Source organism: Laccaria bicolor, genomic scaffold, assembly GCF_000143565.1.
Source record: "Laccaria bicolor S238N-H82 LACBIscaffold_3 genomic scaffold, whole genome shotgun sequence".
Taxonomy (NCBI): Eukaryota; Fungi; Basidiomycota; class Agaricomycetes; order Agaricales; family Hydnangiaceae; genus Laccaria; species Laccaria bicolor.
The window spans coordinates 1930681-1946011 of record NW_001889874.1 but is presented as its reverse complement, the minus strand read 5'-3'; the positions used below and the strand labels follow the sequence as shown (position 1 = coordinate 1946011).

Here is a 15331-nt window from a genome sequence, read left to right as displayed (position 1 = left end):
ATTTATTAGTCTTCACCTGCACTTAAACCACCATGCCCAAGTCAAAACGCTCAAAAGTCGGCAAGTTGAATTTTTCTGTTCTCGATATCAATATATATGATCCAAAATTTCACCAGTGTCCTTAACAAAAGTTTCCAAAAAGACAAAGGAGCACAAAAATGCAATGATCAATGAGGTTCGTTCCAGCGGTTTATTATCATTGAGTTGCCTGACTGCATCGCCATAGCTTCAAACGAACGCAGAGAAATGGAGATATTGCTGGTTATTTGAAGTGGGAGCTATGCGGAACTCGCATCTCAAGACAGTGCGAAAACTATGGAAGGAGTACGAAAAAAAAATGCAACTCAGGAATTTTACGCATCTAATTCATCTTTAGCTCGGCCCGAATGTTCTTTGGTCGCGGGGCAGTAATGGCAAAGGCCCTTGGCACGACGTTGGAGGAGGAGCATCGTGTGGGCTTACACAAACTTGCCAAGGTATGGGCATAACCGATGAAAATACTGCCTTTAATAACAATCGGTTGCAGCAAATAAAAGGACAAGTGGGGCTGTTCTTCACGGACACAGAACCTCAAGAGGTCATAGAGTGGTTTGCTGACTTTCAGCAACCGGATTTCGCCCGTGCAGGCAATATCGCTAGCCGGACGGTAATCCTCCCTCTTGGACCTGTAATGCGACACCACTCTGATCCACCAGAGCCATTCCCTCACAACGAAGAACCCCAGCTACGAAAGCTGGGTCTCACCACATCGATGAACAGAGGAGTGCCTACCCTCACAGCACCTCACAAACTATGCACTCAGGGCAAGGTTTTGACGGCTGAACAAGCACAGCTGTTGAAGCTAATCGGCGAGAAAATGGTTGTCTTCCGAGTGGGTCTGATCGCACGGTGGGATTCAACAAGTGGGGAGGTGGAACAGATCGATAATCCGAGAATATCGTCAGATGAGAAGATGGGGGAGGAGACAGAAGAGGAGGGAGATGCTGCTACGAGTGAATAGAGAAGCTCATTAATATTGTATTCTATACTATACGAATGCTAGCTTTCATACCCTGTCTATGAAGTCTTTTAGACTTTGTTGACAAAGTTATTTATAACAAACACCTTCAACGTAGACGCTTGTGGCCGGAGCAGCCATGAGGTTCCCGTTCGCTTTATTGGGTCTTGCCACCCAAATACCCCTACAACCCCCCTCCCAACCCACGCCGCACACAATGACCACCCCAAACCAGCGGGATTTTGCGTTTAAAGAAGGACCGGACACGTTCTCGCCAAAGGATCTTGTTCGATCATCCTGCCTCTTCAAACCCCAAACAATCTTCTAATACTTGCTTGCAGGTTGGCTTAGGACGACCCGGCACTGCCGTTGCGAACGTTGCGGGCGATCTTGCGATAATTCCATTTAGCAAGTACTCCTTCGAGGAAAAGAAGTGAGTTCAACTCTGGTCCAACGCGTGACGACTGGCGCTAATTCGAAGACACTAAGAAATAAGCATTCCGTGTTCGTTGTAGCCTTGGAGTCACCCGACGTGAAGCCTTTCGAAATTCATGTACGTCTCTTAGACAATGTCGGGTTAACGAGACCACTCACTGTGCGACAGCTTGAGAAGACTGGCGACGTCTTCTGGATTGATTCCCGTACAATCGCCAACGTTGTCGCTGGAGACGAACATTCCGAAATTTACGCCGTCGAAATACAATACGATGTTGCCAGCATTGAAACCGTCGGCTCTTCCAAACTCATTGGCAAGCTTCCCACTACGACCGCGACCAATTTCCGCTTCAACGCCAAGTCCTCCCGTCTCGTATTCTCCGACAAAGTTTACGCAAATGGAAATTTATCGACGGTCAATGAGCAAGACAAGGCATGGGAGGAGCGGGGAAATACTGCATACGTGTATGATACAACTTATGTTCGTCACTGGGACACCTGGCAAGGATTGAAACGCCCGCAGCTCTTCAGCACCCGCTTGTCGCTAGACCCGGACCGCAACTGGCATCTTGGTGAACACTTCAACGCTCTTTTAAAGGACACAAAACACGTAAGGAAGTCCACTGGCATTCATTTTCAAACGCATTACTTACAGATAGGTCAGTATTCCCCAGTTGAACCATTTGGTGGCCTGGATGACTTCGATGTATCGGAGACATATATTGTGTACACCACAAAAGATCCTGAACTGCCAGAAGCGTGGCACACGAAGCAAAATGTTTGTTTCTGAGTTTGTTTCTGTATGGTTCCGACTTGACCTTACCTGCAGGTCTACATTGTCGATGTCGGGGGAAATTCACGGCCCAGAGAGCTCACCTCTGGTAAACAGGGCGCCACACACAGCCCAGTCTTCAACACGGCTGGAACCAAGGTCGCCTGGTTAGAAATGGACAAGGACGGATATGAGAGCGATAGGTACGTAAGTTCTGGTGATCAGTGCTACTAAGATTGATAGCGCCCTGCAGGTCGAAAATCGTTATCTACGATCTTGTGAAGGATGTGAGGTTTACTCTCACTCAGGATTGGGATCGCTCGCCCGACGCTCTGGCTGTAGGTGATCCTCTGATTCTTCCTTTGCATAACACTGACCCCAGTAGTTCAACAAAGATGACAATTTCATTTATTTCACAGCTGGTGACCATGCAAAAGTTAAAGTGTTTGCCCTCCCTGTGCCACCTACACCTCATCAATCTACGACGCACCCCATTTTGGATACCAAATACACCGCACCAGTGGGGCTCACCCACCACCATGCTGCTTCCGGTATCCAAACGCTGTTCAACAACCGGATCTTGTTCACGCAGTCATCCTTCACCTCCCCGAACGATGCTTTTATCATTGGAAACCTCGACCAAGTGGAAGCTGCTATTGCAGAAGGCAATACCGCTGCTACTGCTGGAATCAAACCTGACAGGCTCACGCATTTTGCGAAAGAAGCGTTAGAAGGGAAGGACCTAAGCGAGGGTGAAGAAATCTGGTTCAAAGGCGCTCTTGGCAAGGATGTGCAAGCGTGGATATTGAAACCAAAGGGGTGGAAGGCTGGCGAAAGGAAGAAGTGGCCCGTCGTTTTTGTGATTCACGGAGGTTTGCTCTTGCGGTTTACATATTCCTCAGACTCGGATCTAATTTCTCGCTGTACGTGAAGGGCCTCAAAGTGCCTGGGAAGACCAATGGTCTAATCGCTGGAACCCAAATGGTATGTAGAACTGCAAACACGACTCAAGCTCCCAGGTGATCCCGGACAGTTTTTGCTCAACAGGGATACTTCGTCATTTTGCCCAATCCAACTGGTAGCACTACGTTTGGCCAGGGCAAGCCTTCTGTGTTTCTTCTCGTCAGCGTTGTTCTGAATGATCTTTAGAATTCACGGATGGTATTGCGGAGGACTGGGGAGGCAAACCCTTCGTTGACATGATTGCTGGCTGGAAGTATGCACTTGAGAAGTTCCCTGAGGTTTTTTTTTTTTTCAATTTGTGTATGAAGGAATTATTTTTATCTCTTACTAGATCGATCCAGACCGGGCTGTTGCTGCTGGCGCAAGCTGGGGTGGATATGCTATCAAGTACTTTTCTTACGTCAGACATCGCCTGTTGCGCCCTGACGTTCATTTGCAGCTGGATCCAAGGTCATCCTGAATTTGGTTTTGGCTTCAAGGTGAAGATGGCCGTTGGCTCTCTCTTGTATGCACTTTGACCTTTCGTTAGGCTCTCGTTTGTCACGATGGCGTAAACTTTTTTGCTCTTCTTCGTGTCTACGATTAGCCTAAACCACTGGATTAGGTTTTCGACTCCAACTACAATGGGTACTCCACTGACGAGCTGTTCTTCGTACGTTTTCAGTAGCCGGTCTAGTTTTCCGTCACTTAGGTTTTGTTACAGTTCAACCACGAATGGGGAGGAAGGTCGGTTCTGGGTGATAGTCTACGGGTTCAAGCACAACTAAACAAAACTGTAGGCCATGGGAACCAAAAAGCAAGAAGCTTTCAGAACTGTAGGTTTTTTTCGAGCTGACTGAATGGCCATCCTACGGCCGATCTGATGATGTTCTTAGGTATAGCCCGGCGAACTACGTCAACAAATGGTCGACACCGCAACTCCTCATCCATGGGAGCAAGGATTATCGTTTACCAGAAACAGAGAGTATTGGCGCATACCATGCTTTGAAACAGTTCGTTTGGCCATTTCATGTGATAATAACTTGATACCAAGGTCTGTCTCTCCGTAGGTTGGGAGTTCCAAGTAGACTTGTCATCTTCCCTGATGAGAATCATTGGGTGCTCAACCACGGAAACAGGTTAGTAATCGTATCTCATAGGTGCTAAGACTGAACTAACATGTATGAAATTTAAGCCTCAAATGGCATTACGAAGTTTTTCGATGGTTCGACCAATTCGTTGGTGACCATCTTGAGACGGCATAGACCGTTTTCTCGAGTTTATAACATGTCCTATTAGTGGAAACCATCAACCTGGAGAAATCGTCTTGGATTCAGTTGTGCACGCCTAGAGACTCAACTTTTTCCTCTGCTCCCCGGAGGACGTTCAACACTCTCTTGGGGGGCTTGTGGTAAATTCAAATTCAAATTCGACGTCAACACAGCACAACCACATATGAGTGTCCTCGATATCCCACTACTTACTACTTAAGTATGCACGTCTGTCTGCAAAAAATGCAGTCAAAGAAATATCTGGACAACCAAGATATTCTCTGATTTCTTTTGGTCTCTGGGTCAGGCTTGAGTCTTCTGCTCAATAAGTCCTGGAGGTGTGTAGTCCGTGCCAGTGCCTCAAACAATTGAGTGTATACTGGCATGCCAAGTATTACATGAGTACGCTTCCTTGACACAAGCGACACATTTCGAGAAGACCTGTTCTTCTCGAAACAACATTCGAGCCTTCCAAATTTAATACCCAGCGTTTCTCTCTAGAAAAATGCCAAATCAGTATCCTCGTGAGTCATAAAAAGCCAAAAATACAATCCGCATAGCCAGCAAATAGATGGATCCCTCGAGGGCGCTTAATGTTGCCTGAGTTAAAGCCCCGACAAGAACGAGAATCATGAAGCTTGAGCGGGAAAGCCGGGATGATACAAACATTATTCCTCTATGTGTCGGGAAAACGCTGTCATTTCCCCCCTCAAGCGCCAGGACCCATCGTTTATAGTCGGAAAAGCAACAGAGCAACATTTTTTGGAAAATGGGGGGAGGTCGAAGGGCATTATGAATTCAAGCGGATAGAGACCAAGCCGCCACCCTCAATGTGTTGGGATGGGGCTGTCATCCCCCTGGATCCACGAAATAATACACCTTCAAATCTGGGTAAGACCGTTGGGTGAATTTCATGGACGCTAGCTCAAAAAGCGGCATTGAGGACCCATGAAAAAAGGCAGTGGAGTCACTGGAGTGGAGGGATGAAATTTTCATAAAGTTTCTGTTACCCTATCCTTATATATGCCCGCATACGCATGGGCCATTGGGCCTGGCGAGCATGAGCGCTTTGCGATTATATCAGGTTTTTACATCATACACAAATAGCTACCATCATCATGGAATCCGAAACAGAAAATCTTCCGATGCCTAGTACTGTGATCACATTTTCGTTTGGTAAGGAGGCTCAGCGCTCATTACAGTTGCTCTAACTTTTCGGCACCAATCTCTCATGAAAGTACCTCGGTCTTGGCCGGACTTGTGATCTAACAGTGTCAATCTGGCCAGACCGCGTGTTTCACAGCAGTTTACAGCTTGTCATTGCGGCAAGAATATCAGGTAATATCAAGGCTCATATGTCCGATGCAATCGTGCTCTAGGTCCACAAAGAAAAGTGTCCCACATCTGATTAGCGCTCTGGACGATTAAAGGGGAAAGAATGAAATCAGAAACGCCCATAGCCTCTTTTTACCGCAATCAAGCGCCCAAAGTAGTCGAAAACGTGCATTTTTTTCGCATCGGTAACTCGCATGATACCCAGACCCATTCTACACAAATCCCCCAACATTCCACCCCAGAATTGTGCCCCAACACCGCCACATACGCTCAACAACCCGCATCTTCGCATCTCGTCCAAGTTCTGGGTCTTCAAGATCCGCAACATCCTCCAAGAATGCTTCTCTGACGGGGAGCCTTCCCCGAGTAAAGTAACCTGACGAGGAGGAAGAGCCCGGTAGATAACGCTCTCCATACGTCCGCAAACGGGTCACGGACAAAAGCAAGAGGCCGGTGGGCAGTGATGGTAGGGGTGTCGTGGGCTGCGTGATGAGCAAACGTTCGATCCGCCTGTCAAGGAGATTCCACATCAGAGTTCTGGTGGGTATTTAACAAGGATTGAGATAATACCTCATAACGTTCCACACCTCTCTTCTACGTCGAGAACCGCCGTACCTTCCACGGCCGCCGATGCCACCCAACAGTCCCCCAAGCAGCCCAACCACAAGGTACACAATGGCGAATGCAGGCGCGACACCCACAAATGCAAAGGTTAGCTCCTGAGACTTGAGAAGCCTATCAATGCCAGAAAGCGCTTGATCGATGTCCACCTGTGAGCGTACAATCAGAGAAAGAGGGTGAAAAGGCCGTAGTGCAACAAACCTTGGCTTTCTGAATTTGGATGAACAAGCCCCTCAATAAAGAACCCATCATGGCTGATTTGAGGGGATGCCTGATGTCTTCCTCATATATCTCCATGATGGGAGTTAAATCGCCAACCCTTATCTTTTGAGCGAGTGCATCAAGTTGTTGTGAATCATATCGCAACTCGTCGCGAGCAAGCGAAAGCGTCATGCGTTCCAACGACTATGGGTAATCTAAACATCAGCAAAAGCAAGAAACGAAGGGAACGCAAAAGAAAGATACCTCCAAGTCTGCGATCACCCCCTCCTTGCTGACGATCACGCCAGCCTCTCCTTCCGCCCCGCCAGCTCTGACGGTTTTCAAGACTTCTTTGAGCGGTTCGACGAGCCACCCCTTCACAAAACCTTCCACCGTGTCTCTCGCATCTTTGAGCATATCAAAAAGCGTCACACGCGACGCGTACCCAAAGCGCAAAGCGTACAGGGCAAGCGGAGGAAGAAACAACAATTTAGGCCAGAGTAGGGTAATCCGCGAAGGCCGTAGGAGATGCTGTGACTTCAGATAATCGACATGAGTGGGACCAAGGGAGGGCAAGGATATTTGTGAAAGATATTGGATTGCTCCGAAGGTATCATCAAGAGCTGTGGAAGTCACAGTTTCTGGTGTAACGACACTGTTCAACAACTCCAGAAAACCTAAGAATGAGAACGGTTCTTGGTGGCTGTTATTAGGGCTCGGAGTACCAATGAGAGCAGCGAGAGGTCCGCGAAGCTGAGCGAGCCTTCCAAGCGCATCTGCACGCTCGTCTCTAATTTTCTCGAGCTCCTTTCTATTGTATCTACATTCCTGTTGCGCAAGGAAAGTAGGTAGTGTGACGTATGAGAGGGCTTTCTTTATTGCGGATGAAGCTTCGGTTTTCGGAGAGAGGATAAATGCAGAAGAGGTAATGGAGAGTGGTTGGGGAAAGAAAGTAGTCACAAGGGCCGAAGGGTGCAGTGAATTTGGACTTGGAAAGAGTTTGCGCAAGGACGCAGGGGATAGAGTTGATAATTGCAACGGCAAGTCTTTGGCTTGAACGGTTTGAACGATGATGCGTGCAACATTCAGAAGGCGACCTGGTAAAGCTAGTCGTCCCGATTTATCAACGAACATCTTTTCGACATCAGTTAAGTGAGAAAACAAACTTTGCAAAAGATACCAAGTGACATTGAGTCGAGAGCGCTCAATATCAGCCCACCATTCAGCCTCCGCCTCGACTTCCGTCGCCTGTGTCAAATACGTATCTAGGGCTTCCGCATAGACAGCCACGACAAGCTTAGTAACAATAGCATGCTTCAGTGCCTCCTCTTCCGGATCGTCTGCATTCAAGAGGGTAGGTGTATCAAGACTTCTGAGAGAGGTGACCGTGTTGGCAACCACGGAAGAGGTGATAGTTTGAGTGTCATTTAGCGAGACGAGCAAAGAATGCAATGCATGTTTTTTTGAGGAGTCTGCGCTAGACAACGCGTCTGTGTTAGATTCTCCGGGTAATGGGAACGGTGGTTTGAAAACGAAGGAGTGGATGAGTGGTTTCGTGAACTGGCAAACGAATTGAGAGGGCATTGGTTGTCCACGAAAAGTAACGGTCGCGTGACCTCAATATTGTAATTTGTCACAGGGTCACCTAGCCAAACAACGCGTACCCCTCACCGATCAAACGAAATACAAGTTGAAACTTGGTTGAAACTGGTCAATCCTCTGTGGATAAAATTCTGGTATTACGGTAACCTTCTTCCAAGGAAAACGTTATTGTGGCTGAAACTCATCCCACAACCATTAAATAATAGAAGCTTGAGCTTGAACGCCAGTGACGTGAAAGCTCTTTTACAGCTCTTTCATTTCATATGACGGGCTGTTAAATTTCATATCTCCCTGCTTCCAGACTCCATGCAAGCAGCCAAATTTCAATTGGTTCATTCCATCCAGGGTAAATAGCTCACCACCTTGCTTCCACACTCCATGCAAGCTGCCCAGATTTAATTTGTTCATTCAATCCAGGGTAACCGGCTCTCCACCTTGCTTCCAGACAGGACCCCGGGCAATAGCAGAAAAGGCCTGATCCCGAAAATTGGGTTTTTGTCCGGACGCCTCTGCACCAAATTTGTCCGGACTGGACCTGGCCTACCACCCCAATCTCAAAAATTAGTCCGGACGGCCAGATCAGGGTAAATTTTTCTCTACAAATGTCCCACAATTATGCCCAAATACCGGCTGGGAGGTTTTTTTTTTGACATCTCGTCGATTTTGTCCGGACTCTGGCTCTGGGCAGTTTCGAATTTTGTCACTTTTTGTCCGGATTGGCCCCCAGCTGTAGGGCCTAAAATCCACATTTTTTGTCCGGATCGGGACCAGGGCTTTCCTGCTATTGCCCGGGGTCCTTTCCAGACTCTATGCAAGCAGCCAAGATCAAATTCGTTCCATCCATCCAGGGTAACTAGCTCTACAACTTGGCCTTATTAGAAACAGGACAACTCCCCGAGGCGCCAACAACCCGCGTCAAACCGCCAATGATCTCTGCCACCTGTTTCTCAAGCCTCTCTAACAGCTCCTTACATGTTGGTATATCATCGATCAAGCCCACAGCTATCCCAGCTGACCAGATCCCATAATCTGGGTCACCAAGTTCATATACCTTCCTTCCACGAGCGCCAGACACCAGGTCCTTGACGTCCTCAAATTTGGCTCCTCCGGGCCGACGCTCGATAGCAACAACTTCCATGGCTACCTTGTTCTTGAAGACGCGGGCAGTGTTGTGTAGGGTGCGGAAAATGTGCACGGTGTCGCGCTCAGTGGATGCTACAATTTTTTCTTTGATGTTTTGGTGGATTGGACTTCAAAAAAATGTAATTCAGTATAACGATAGGATATTACCATATGAGGATATTTGCCTTTCAACGGTACACATGAAACGCGTGCCTTGATGCAGAGTTGTTAAAAAAAGGCGCTATCAAAGTTGTAAAATGGAAGATAACTTACCCATATTGACGCCCTAAAGATCCGACGTTGAGTTATGATTCACAAATAGAAGAAGATGTACACTTACAGCAGCGCCTAATGCCAAAGCCGCAGCAAATCCTCGAGCGTCAGCGATACCTCCTGACGCAATGAATGGAACCTTGAGTTCTTTGGCAGCACGGGCCATCTACGCGCTACTTCAGCGCCACTCCTAGTGATTGAGATCCTGCCGACGTACTAGTACCAAGCCACCAATATCATCCTCTCCCGGGTGGCCAGCACCTATTTCAAGCTAGGAGTCAGTTCTGGCCAGCACAACAATTTGTGGACGTACATTCCAACCCGTCGATGCTGATAACATCAACCCCCAATCTCTCCGCGCTCTGATAAAGCTAATAAGAAACAAAGTACCGACACAAAAATGTAAGCAACGAACCTTGGCGTGTCTAATAGCAGTGCACTTGTGCAACACAATACACCCATTACTCTTGAAATATTTAATCAAAGCACCCGCTTCGCTCAACCACATCAGCTGCCTATTCCCCTCGAAGCAAAAACACAAAAATACATACGATTATTTCCAGCCGTCTCAAATATCCTCACACCCTCCTCAACCGCCGCCCTAGCATACCCTTCGTAGTCCGGGGGATTGATGCTGGGGAGGAGGGTGATGTTCACGCCAAATGGTTTTGAGGTTAGTGTTCGGGTTTCACGAATGGCAGCGCGCAGCGCTTCGGGAGATGGTTGGGTCAATGCGGTGAGTACGCCTGCAGTACATGGTGAGCTCAAGTCTCAAGATAGGTGTGGGTCCAGAAGGGAGTGCACACCGAGGCCACCAGCTTCGGATACGGCTGCTACAAGTCTTGGGACGCCGACCCTAAGAAAAGTGGATTAGTCGATAAAAGCTAATGCGCGTTGTGCTGGTACCATTGCATTCCACCTTGTACCGCGGGTCTAAAGGAGAAGAACAGCGCTGAGCAAACCGCGCGTGAAAGGGGGAAAGAAGACAAACGCACATACGAATCCCGAGCAACTTTGTGAGGGGAGTTGTCAACATCTTTGGGTAATTCTTAGGGAGAGACTAGAGTTCGTGAGCGCTGTTTAATGGTATCAAGCGGGGTAGCATGAGCAGCTGAAAATTGGCTCATTTCCGGCATATCGTAACAACCGAGCTTACATAATACACTTCTTTAGAGTCCGTTTCTTATGCAGTCTCTGTCCCTTCAAGTTCTTCTTCTCCGTCCAGTTTATCCAACCACTTTTCAACGAACTTCGAATGAGCACCATAGTTCATCGTCGCGTCCAGCGCATCTCTGTTTACCATTTCAGTCAACCTCGTTCATGATTTGAACGAACACAAACCTGACTACCCCCTTCTTATCAACGATGAACGTCACACGCGCAACCGCAACGAACCCGTACATGCCCTTGGGGATTCCATACGTCTTGAACACTTCCTTGTCGACATCACTCAGTACTGGGTACTATCATCAAAGTCAGAATGCCAATATATCAGATTGCCGGGATCTCACCGTTAACCGTTCCTTCTCAACAAATGCTTTCTGTTTCTCAACAGGATCGGGACTGATACCGATGATTTGCACTTTTCCAGGCTTAAAAGTATCTTTCTCTGATCAGACGTCAGAATAGATCGTTGTCCGTGTAGTAGGCTGTACCAACCAGCTATAGCATCGCGGAACTGGCATGCTTGTCGTGTGCACCCCATTGAGCCTGTTTTCAACGTCGATCGCGTGAATCTCAAACTACGGCTCATAGACGGTACCTGATTCTGGGTAAAAGAAGAGCGCAGTGGGCAACCCCGTAGCGCCTGGGGTGAAGGTGTAATCTTCCCCATCGTAATTCTTCAGTGTAATCGGGGGCGCAGGCTTGCCAATGAGGGACTGGTAGGACATGGTGATGTGGGTCCAATTAGATGGGTTTGGAAGGAATCAGGTATTTATATGTTTTGACGTACGTCACTGTGCTAGAAGACCACTGGCCTCGGCCCTCGTGACACTCGTGAATAGAGATTGTTTCGTCGTGACCTTGGTACCATGCCTGTTGCATTTTACGGTAGAACCTCATGAAAGAATGCAGCACAATCCGACACAGAGAGAGAAATGTTTTAATGAGCATGCGGCATACCATGAAGATTAAAAAACATGCTGGGGGATCATACGTGAGCGACGATGGTAGATAGCAGGCGTCGGCCCAGGTGATGGGTGTAGTGGATTGCGCACAACGTCGTGACACATCTACTCCTCTTCCTCCTCCTCTTCACCTTCCTCCTCCTCCTCTTCGTCAGATTCCTCCTCCTTGGCCGCCTCGACCACAGCAGTAGCAATTCGGTCCAAATCCCGTTGCCCATCCTGAGAGATCTTACGGCCCCCATTGTCTGATTTTTCTAGCACGCCAATCTTCTCCAATGATTGGCAAATCTTTCGCTGCACGGATGCGGAGGAGTCGGCGTGGTGTGAAGGACGATTGCCGCGCCTGTTGCGGCCGCCGTGGAGTTTTGTCAAAGCGCCGATACCGACCTCTTTGCGGAGGTATATGTGCCGTGCGACAGCAGCTGTTTGGAATGATTGGAATGATTATATTTCAAGTAAAAGATAAAAGAAGACGGACCTGCGCGAACATAGTACCAGTCAGGATCATAAGGAGCAAGTTCCTTGAAAGAGCCAGTCTTTACGAGATCAACCCATGTTGGTACCTCGAGTTTTCCAGAACGCTTTAGATGTGAAGCGTATGCGGTGATGAAGGCGTCCGCGCTGAAATGAAGCGTCAGCTTTGAATATTGACGAAAGTATTGCAACGGCAGCATCTAACCCAATATCTCGTACTCCCGGCATGTTGGATTTTGATTTCTTGAGGAGGGGCGGGCGTTGACGTTGACGTTGACGACGACTTTGTGTGGATCACTTTTGGTGGCGGACGGCATTTCCCGAGAACTGTACAGCACATTCAGACGGAGATGCTGATTAGTCAGCAGCGAACCTCTTCCCTCGAATGCCAGTGATGGGTTTCCTGAAATTGCTCATAATTGCTTTTGAACAGCATGCATAGCCAGCAGATAGTTCGAAGCTGTACCAGACTTCGAGCTCGTCGAGGCTGGTACTTAGAGGTTATACGAGGCGTTCATGCAGGTGCCTTGTAATTTCCTTGCAATTTCCTGTTTTGTAATATTTCTTGTCCAGCCCAGCTCTCCCACGATTCCGTCCCGCCATTTATACATACGGTCGCTCCCATCGCTGCTCCCATCGTCGATAACATGCCACTCTCAACTATCGATGTCTTGCCTCCGGAGTTATTCATCCAGATATTCACTTATTGTGTCTCCAACGATGCACTCGCACCCTTGAACCTCCGGGCTGTCTCTACTACATGGAAAGATACCGTCGACAATTCACCTGCCGTCTGGCAACTCATCTCTCTCGATAGTGATGCTCGTTCACCACTTTGTTCTCGCCATCAAGCAGAGTTCTGGGTAAACAGGTCCCAGCCCCTACCCGTCGACGTAGAAATCAGCGCACACGATCTCGACCTCTTCCTTCCCCTCATCTCTCCCCTTCTTCCCTCGATAGACCGTTGGCGGACGTTCAGTCTCACAGGAAGACGAGAGGAGTATGTTAACATGGAAGACCTTGATCTACCCCCAGACTCTCTCAAGCGTCTCCATGTCTTCTTACACGATCACGATTTCGATGACCTTGATGAAGAAGTGATGTCCCCCCCAAAGATCACATTCACCCGCACCTACCCAATGTGGCCGGAACCATTCACCATGAACATCTGGCTCTCCAAACTCCCCTGCCCACTCCTACTAGCTCCCCTCCGATTCACGCATGTCACTATATCCGAGGGACCAGCAGTCGGAATACAAACCCATCCGCAGCCCGTCCTCGAGTTCCTCACCGCCTGCCCCGAACTCGAATTCTTCTGCTTCTACGGCTGGCCGCACGACGATCAGCCGCCCCCAGAGCACCTCCCAGTAGTCCACCTCCCGAACCTCCGCACACTCCGCCTAAAGAGCACCTGCTCAGCCCGTGCCCTCCTCTCCTCACTCAACACACCCCGACTGCGGAACCTCTACCTCGCGCACCTGAACGTCGATTTCATGCTGCAGCAGGCAGAGCACCGCGAAGCCGGGGACAGCGACGACGACGCGCGGGATTACTCCCAGTCTCCATGGAGCGACCACGCAACGGGCATGGGGCTACGCAAGCTCATCAACCAATGTAATCCCCCCATCCGAATCCTCGAGATGGATTTCAGCGACATGCGGACGAAGGATTTCCGGTATGTGTTTGATCGGCTGAAGGACTTGGAGGAGTTTAGGATCGTCGCGTCGGATATGTCGGATAAGGTTATTGCCTTGTTCAAGCCGGTGTTCAGTGTAGACGGTACGACCTTGATCAGGTTACCCAGATTGAGGCATCTGGAGCTGTATAACTGTCCCCGCCTCACGGGGGACGCCGTCGTCAACTCTCTGGAGCCTCGCGTGGTATATACTGATGCTCGAAATACGGATGGCAAGTTCATGGAAGTGGCGGTTGTGGGTTGTGAGGGCTTCACGCTTTGGCATGAACATTTGCTGTCGGAATCTTTGGGCAAGCGATTGCGGACACATGATTGATCGTTTGCTTTCATTTATTCATTTGTATTACTTTCTTATACTGTACTAATGTTTTGAGGATGTACACCATGTAATGAACTGGATATACTCTGGTGGAGCGAATCAGATTTACCTCTAGACCGCCACAAAGGATGGACGACAGAACTGAACGTTGTACATCTTGACGGAAAGGGGACCTTGGTTTCCAAGCTGAAACTATGGAGATGTTCCACGTCCTTATGACAGTTTTAACGGACGCCCGACTTGAGATAACGACATGACGCCCTCCGAATGTAACGCGATGTCTGACTTGCATGGCACAAAGATGCTGGATGCGCCAGAGAGGTTAACAACGCCTTGGATGCCGTCGTCGAGGAACCTAAGGGGGAGGGAACAAACCCATGACATGGTAATGGCCGTCAACCTTGTAGAGTACGCTATGGTACCGAAATGAGCGAGGCTAAGCATTTGAATCCCCGCAGTCCCGCAGAGGCGAAACGTAGCCCGGACTGGTTGTTTTGGCAGAGGGCGATCCTCGGGGAATTGAGGACGTTGGTACATGGGACCTTGCGGACCTTCCTGCTGGTGCTAACCTAGTTGGGTCAAAGTGGATTTTTCGGGTGAAGAAATATGCAGCCAGACAGGTCGTACGTTTGGCTGCTCAAGGTTGCTTTGAAATAGAAAACAAGTGAAACTCCAAGCCAAGTAAACTGTAAGTAAACGCGTTCACCCACTCACCGATGATCGTGCGCGCGCGCCCATTTACGAGATGACGGCACTTTCATGAAGTCTCTCAGATTTTTTTTTGTGCACTGCAAATTTCTCGTCATTGTAGCTTGATAATGTCGTCCCAAACAACAAGGTAAGCAGTAAGTACCTCATGAGAAAGTTGAATGATTAATAACTATGTCGCATGCGCGCCCATGTCATAACGTTGTCCAAGGGGGCGGGTGTTTTGAGATTACGATATTAGCGATTTAGATCAAGATTTCTGAAACCTCCAGCGCTCCCATGCTCACCGCATCAGTGCCTACGTCGCACAGCAGCCGCGCAACTCCATGAGTTATGCTGGGGAACAAAGCAAAATTACTCAACCGACGAAGGGCGGTTCACAAAGCGGGAGGAAACACCTCCGTGCAATTGATTCGAGTTGGTGTCTGGAGGTC

The 15331-nt window shown here is 48.7% G+C and overlaps 8 protein-coding genes across 8 annotated transcripts; 3 read left to right on the top strand and 5 right to left on the bottom strand.

The window, feature by feature from the left end:
• Window positions 1-32: 32 nt before the first annotated feature.
• Window positions 33-1000, top strand: LACBIDRAFT_308977 (uncharacterized protein; the record flags this gene model as incomplete). Its single annotated transcript, XM_001876166.1, has 5 exons — window positions 33-60; window positions 117-175; window positions 227-324; window positions 377-476; window positions 527-1000. 5 exons carry the CDS (start codon window positions 33-35, stop codon window positions 998-1000), a joined length of 759 nt encoding a protein of 252 aa, XP_001876201.1.
• Window positions 1001-1136: 136 nt separating this feature from the next.
• LACBIDRAFT_308976 (uncharacterized protein) lies at window positions 1137-4411 on the top strand (the record flags this gene model as incomplete). Its single annotated transcript, XM_001876165.1, has 19 exons — window positions 1137-1283; window positions 1339-1430; window positions 1487-2042; window positions 2097-2210; window positions 2262-2407; window positions 2458-2542; window positions 2590-3076; window positions 3138-3188; window positions 3238-3303; window positions 3354-3445; window positions 3499-3554; window positions 3607-3646; window positions 3697-3717; window positions 3772-3819; window positions 3871-3893; window positions 3947-3982; window positions 4043-4159; window positions 4217-4285; window positions 4342-4411. The coding sequence occupies 19 exons, from the start codon at window positions 1137-1139 to the stop codon at window positions 4409-4411; spliced, it is 2316 nt and encodes a 771-aa protein (XP_001876200.1).
• Window positions 4412-5908: 1497 nt separating this feature from the next.
• Window positions 5909-8158, bottom strand: LACBIDRAFT_292510 (uncharacterized protein; the record flags this gene model as incomplete). Its single annotated transcript, XM_001875749.1, has 4 exons — window positions 5909-6262; window positions 6368-6522; window positions 6575-6778; window positions 6839-8158. 4 exons carry the CDS (start codon window positions 8156-8158, stop codon window positions 5965-5967), a joined length of 1977 nt encoding a protein of 658 aa, XP_001875784.1. The 3' UTR covers window positions 5909-5964.
• Window positions 8159-8772: 614 nt separating this feature from the next.
• Window positions 8773-8925, bottom strand: LACBIDRAFT_308974 (uncharacterized protein; the record flags this gene model as incomplete). Its single annotated transcript, XM_001875748.1, has 1 exon — window positions 8773-8925. The coding sequence occupies one exon, from the start codon at window positions 8923-8925 to the stop codon at window positions 8773-8775; it is 153 nt and encodes a 50-aa protein (XP_001875783.1).
• A 110-nt stretch (window positions 8926-9035) lies between these two features.
• On the bottom strand, window positions 9036-10607 carry LACBIDRAFT_308973 (uncharacterized protein; the record flags this gene model as incomplete). Its single annotated transcript, XM_001875747.1, has 11 exons — window positions 9036-9426; window positions 9484-9511; window positions 9572-9584; window positions 9639-9737; window positions 9789-9832; window positions 9885-9933; window positions 9987-10063; window positions 10123-10317; window positions 10378-10427; window positions 10478-10504; window positions 10567-10607. The coding sequence occupies 11 exons, from the start codon at window positions 10605-10607 to the stop codon at window positions 9036-9038; spliced, it is 1014 nt and encodes a 337-aa protein (XP_001875782.1).
• A 69-nt stretch (window positions 10608-10676) lies between these two features.
• On the bottom strand, window positions 10677-11480 carry LbPrxQ1 (peroxiredoxin Q). Its single transcript, XM_001875746.1, has 5 exons — window positions 11334-11480; window positions 11231-11281; window positions 11083-11180; window positions 10913-11034; window positions 10677-10863 (listed from the first exon to the last, which is right to left on the bottom strand). Exons 1-5 carry the CDS (start codon window positions 11461-11463, stop codon window positions 10755-10757), a joined length of 510 nt encoding a protein of 169 aa, XP_001875781.1. The 5' UTR covers window positions 11464-11480; the 3' UTR covers window positions 10677-10754.
• A 180-nt stretch (window positions 11481-11660) lies between these two features.
• Window positions 11661-12447, bottom strand: LACBIDRAFT_292507 (40S ribosomal protein S19). The gene is made up of 3 exons (XM_001875745.1): window positions 12380-12447; window positions 12179-12321; window positions 11661-12122 (listed from the first exon to the last, which is right to left on the bottom strand). Exons 1-3 carry the CDS (start codon window positions 12400-12402, stop codon window positions 11806-11808), a joined length of 483 nt encoding a protein of 160 aa, XP_001875780.1. The 5' UTR covers window positions 12403-12447; the 3' UTR covers window positions 11661-11805.
• A 169-nt stretch (window positions 12448-12616) lies between these two features.
• LACBIDRAFT_322822 (uncharacterized protein) lies at window positions 12617-14186 on the top strand (the record flags this gene model as incomplete). The annotated part of the gene is made up of 2 exons (XM_001876164.1): window positions 12617-12674; window positions 12748-14186. Coding segments are annotated over 2 exons (1497 nt in total), but the record flags the coding sequence as incomplete, so codon positions are not given.
• Window positions 14187-15331: the final 1145 nt, after the last annotated feature.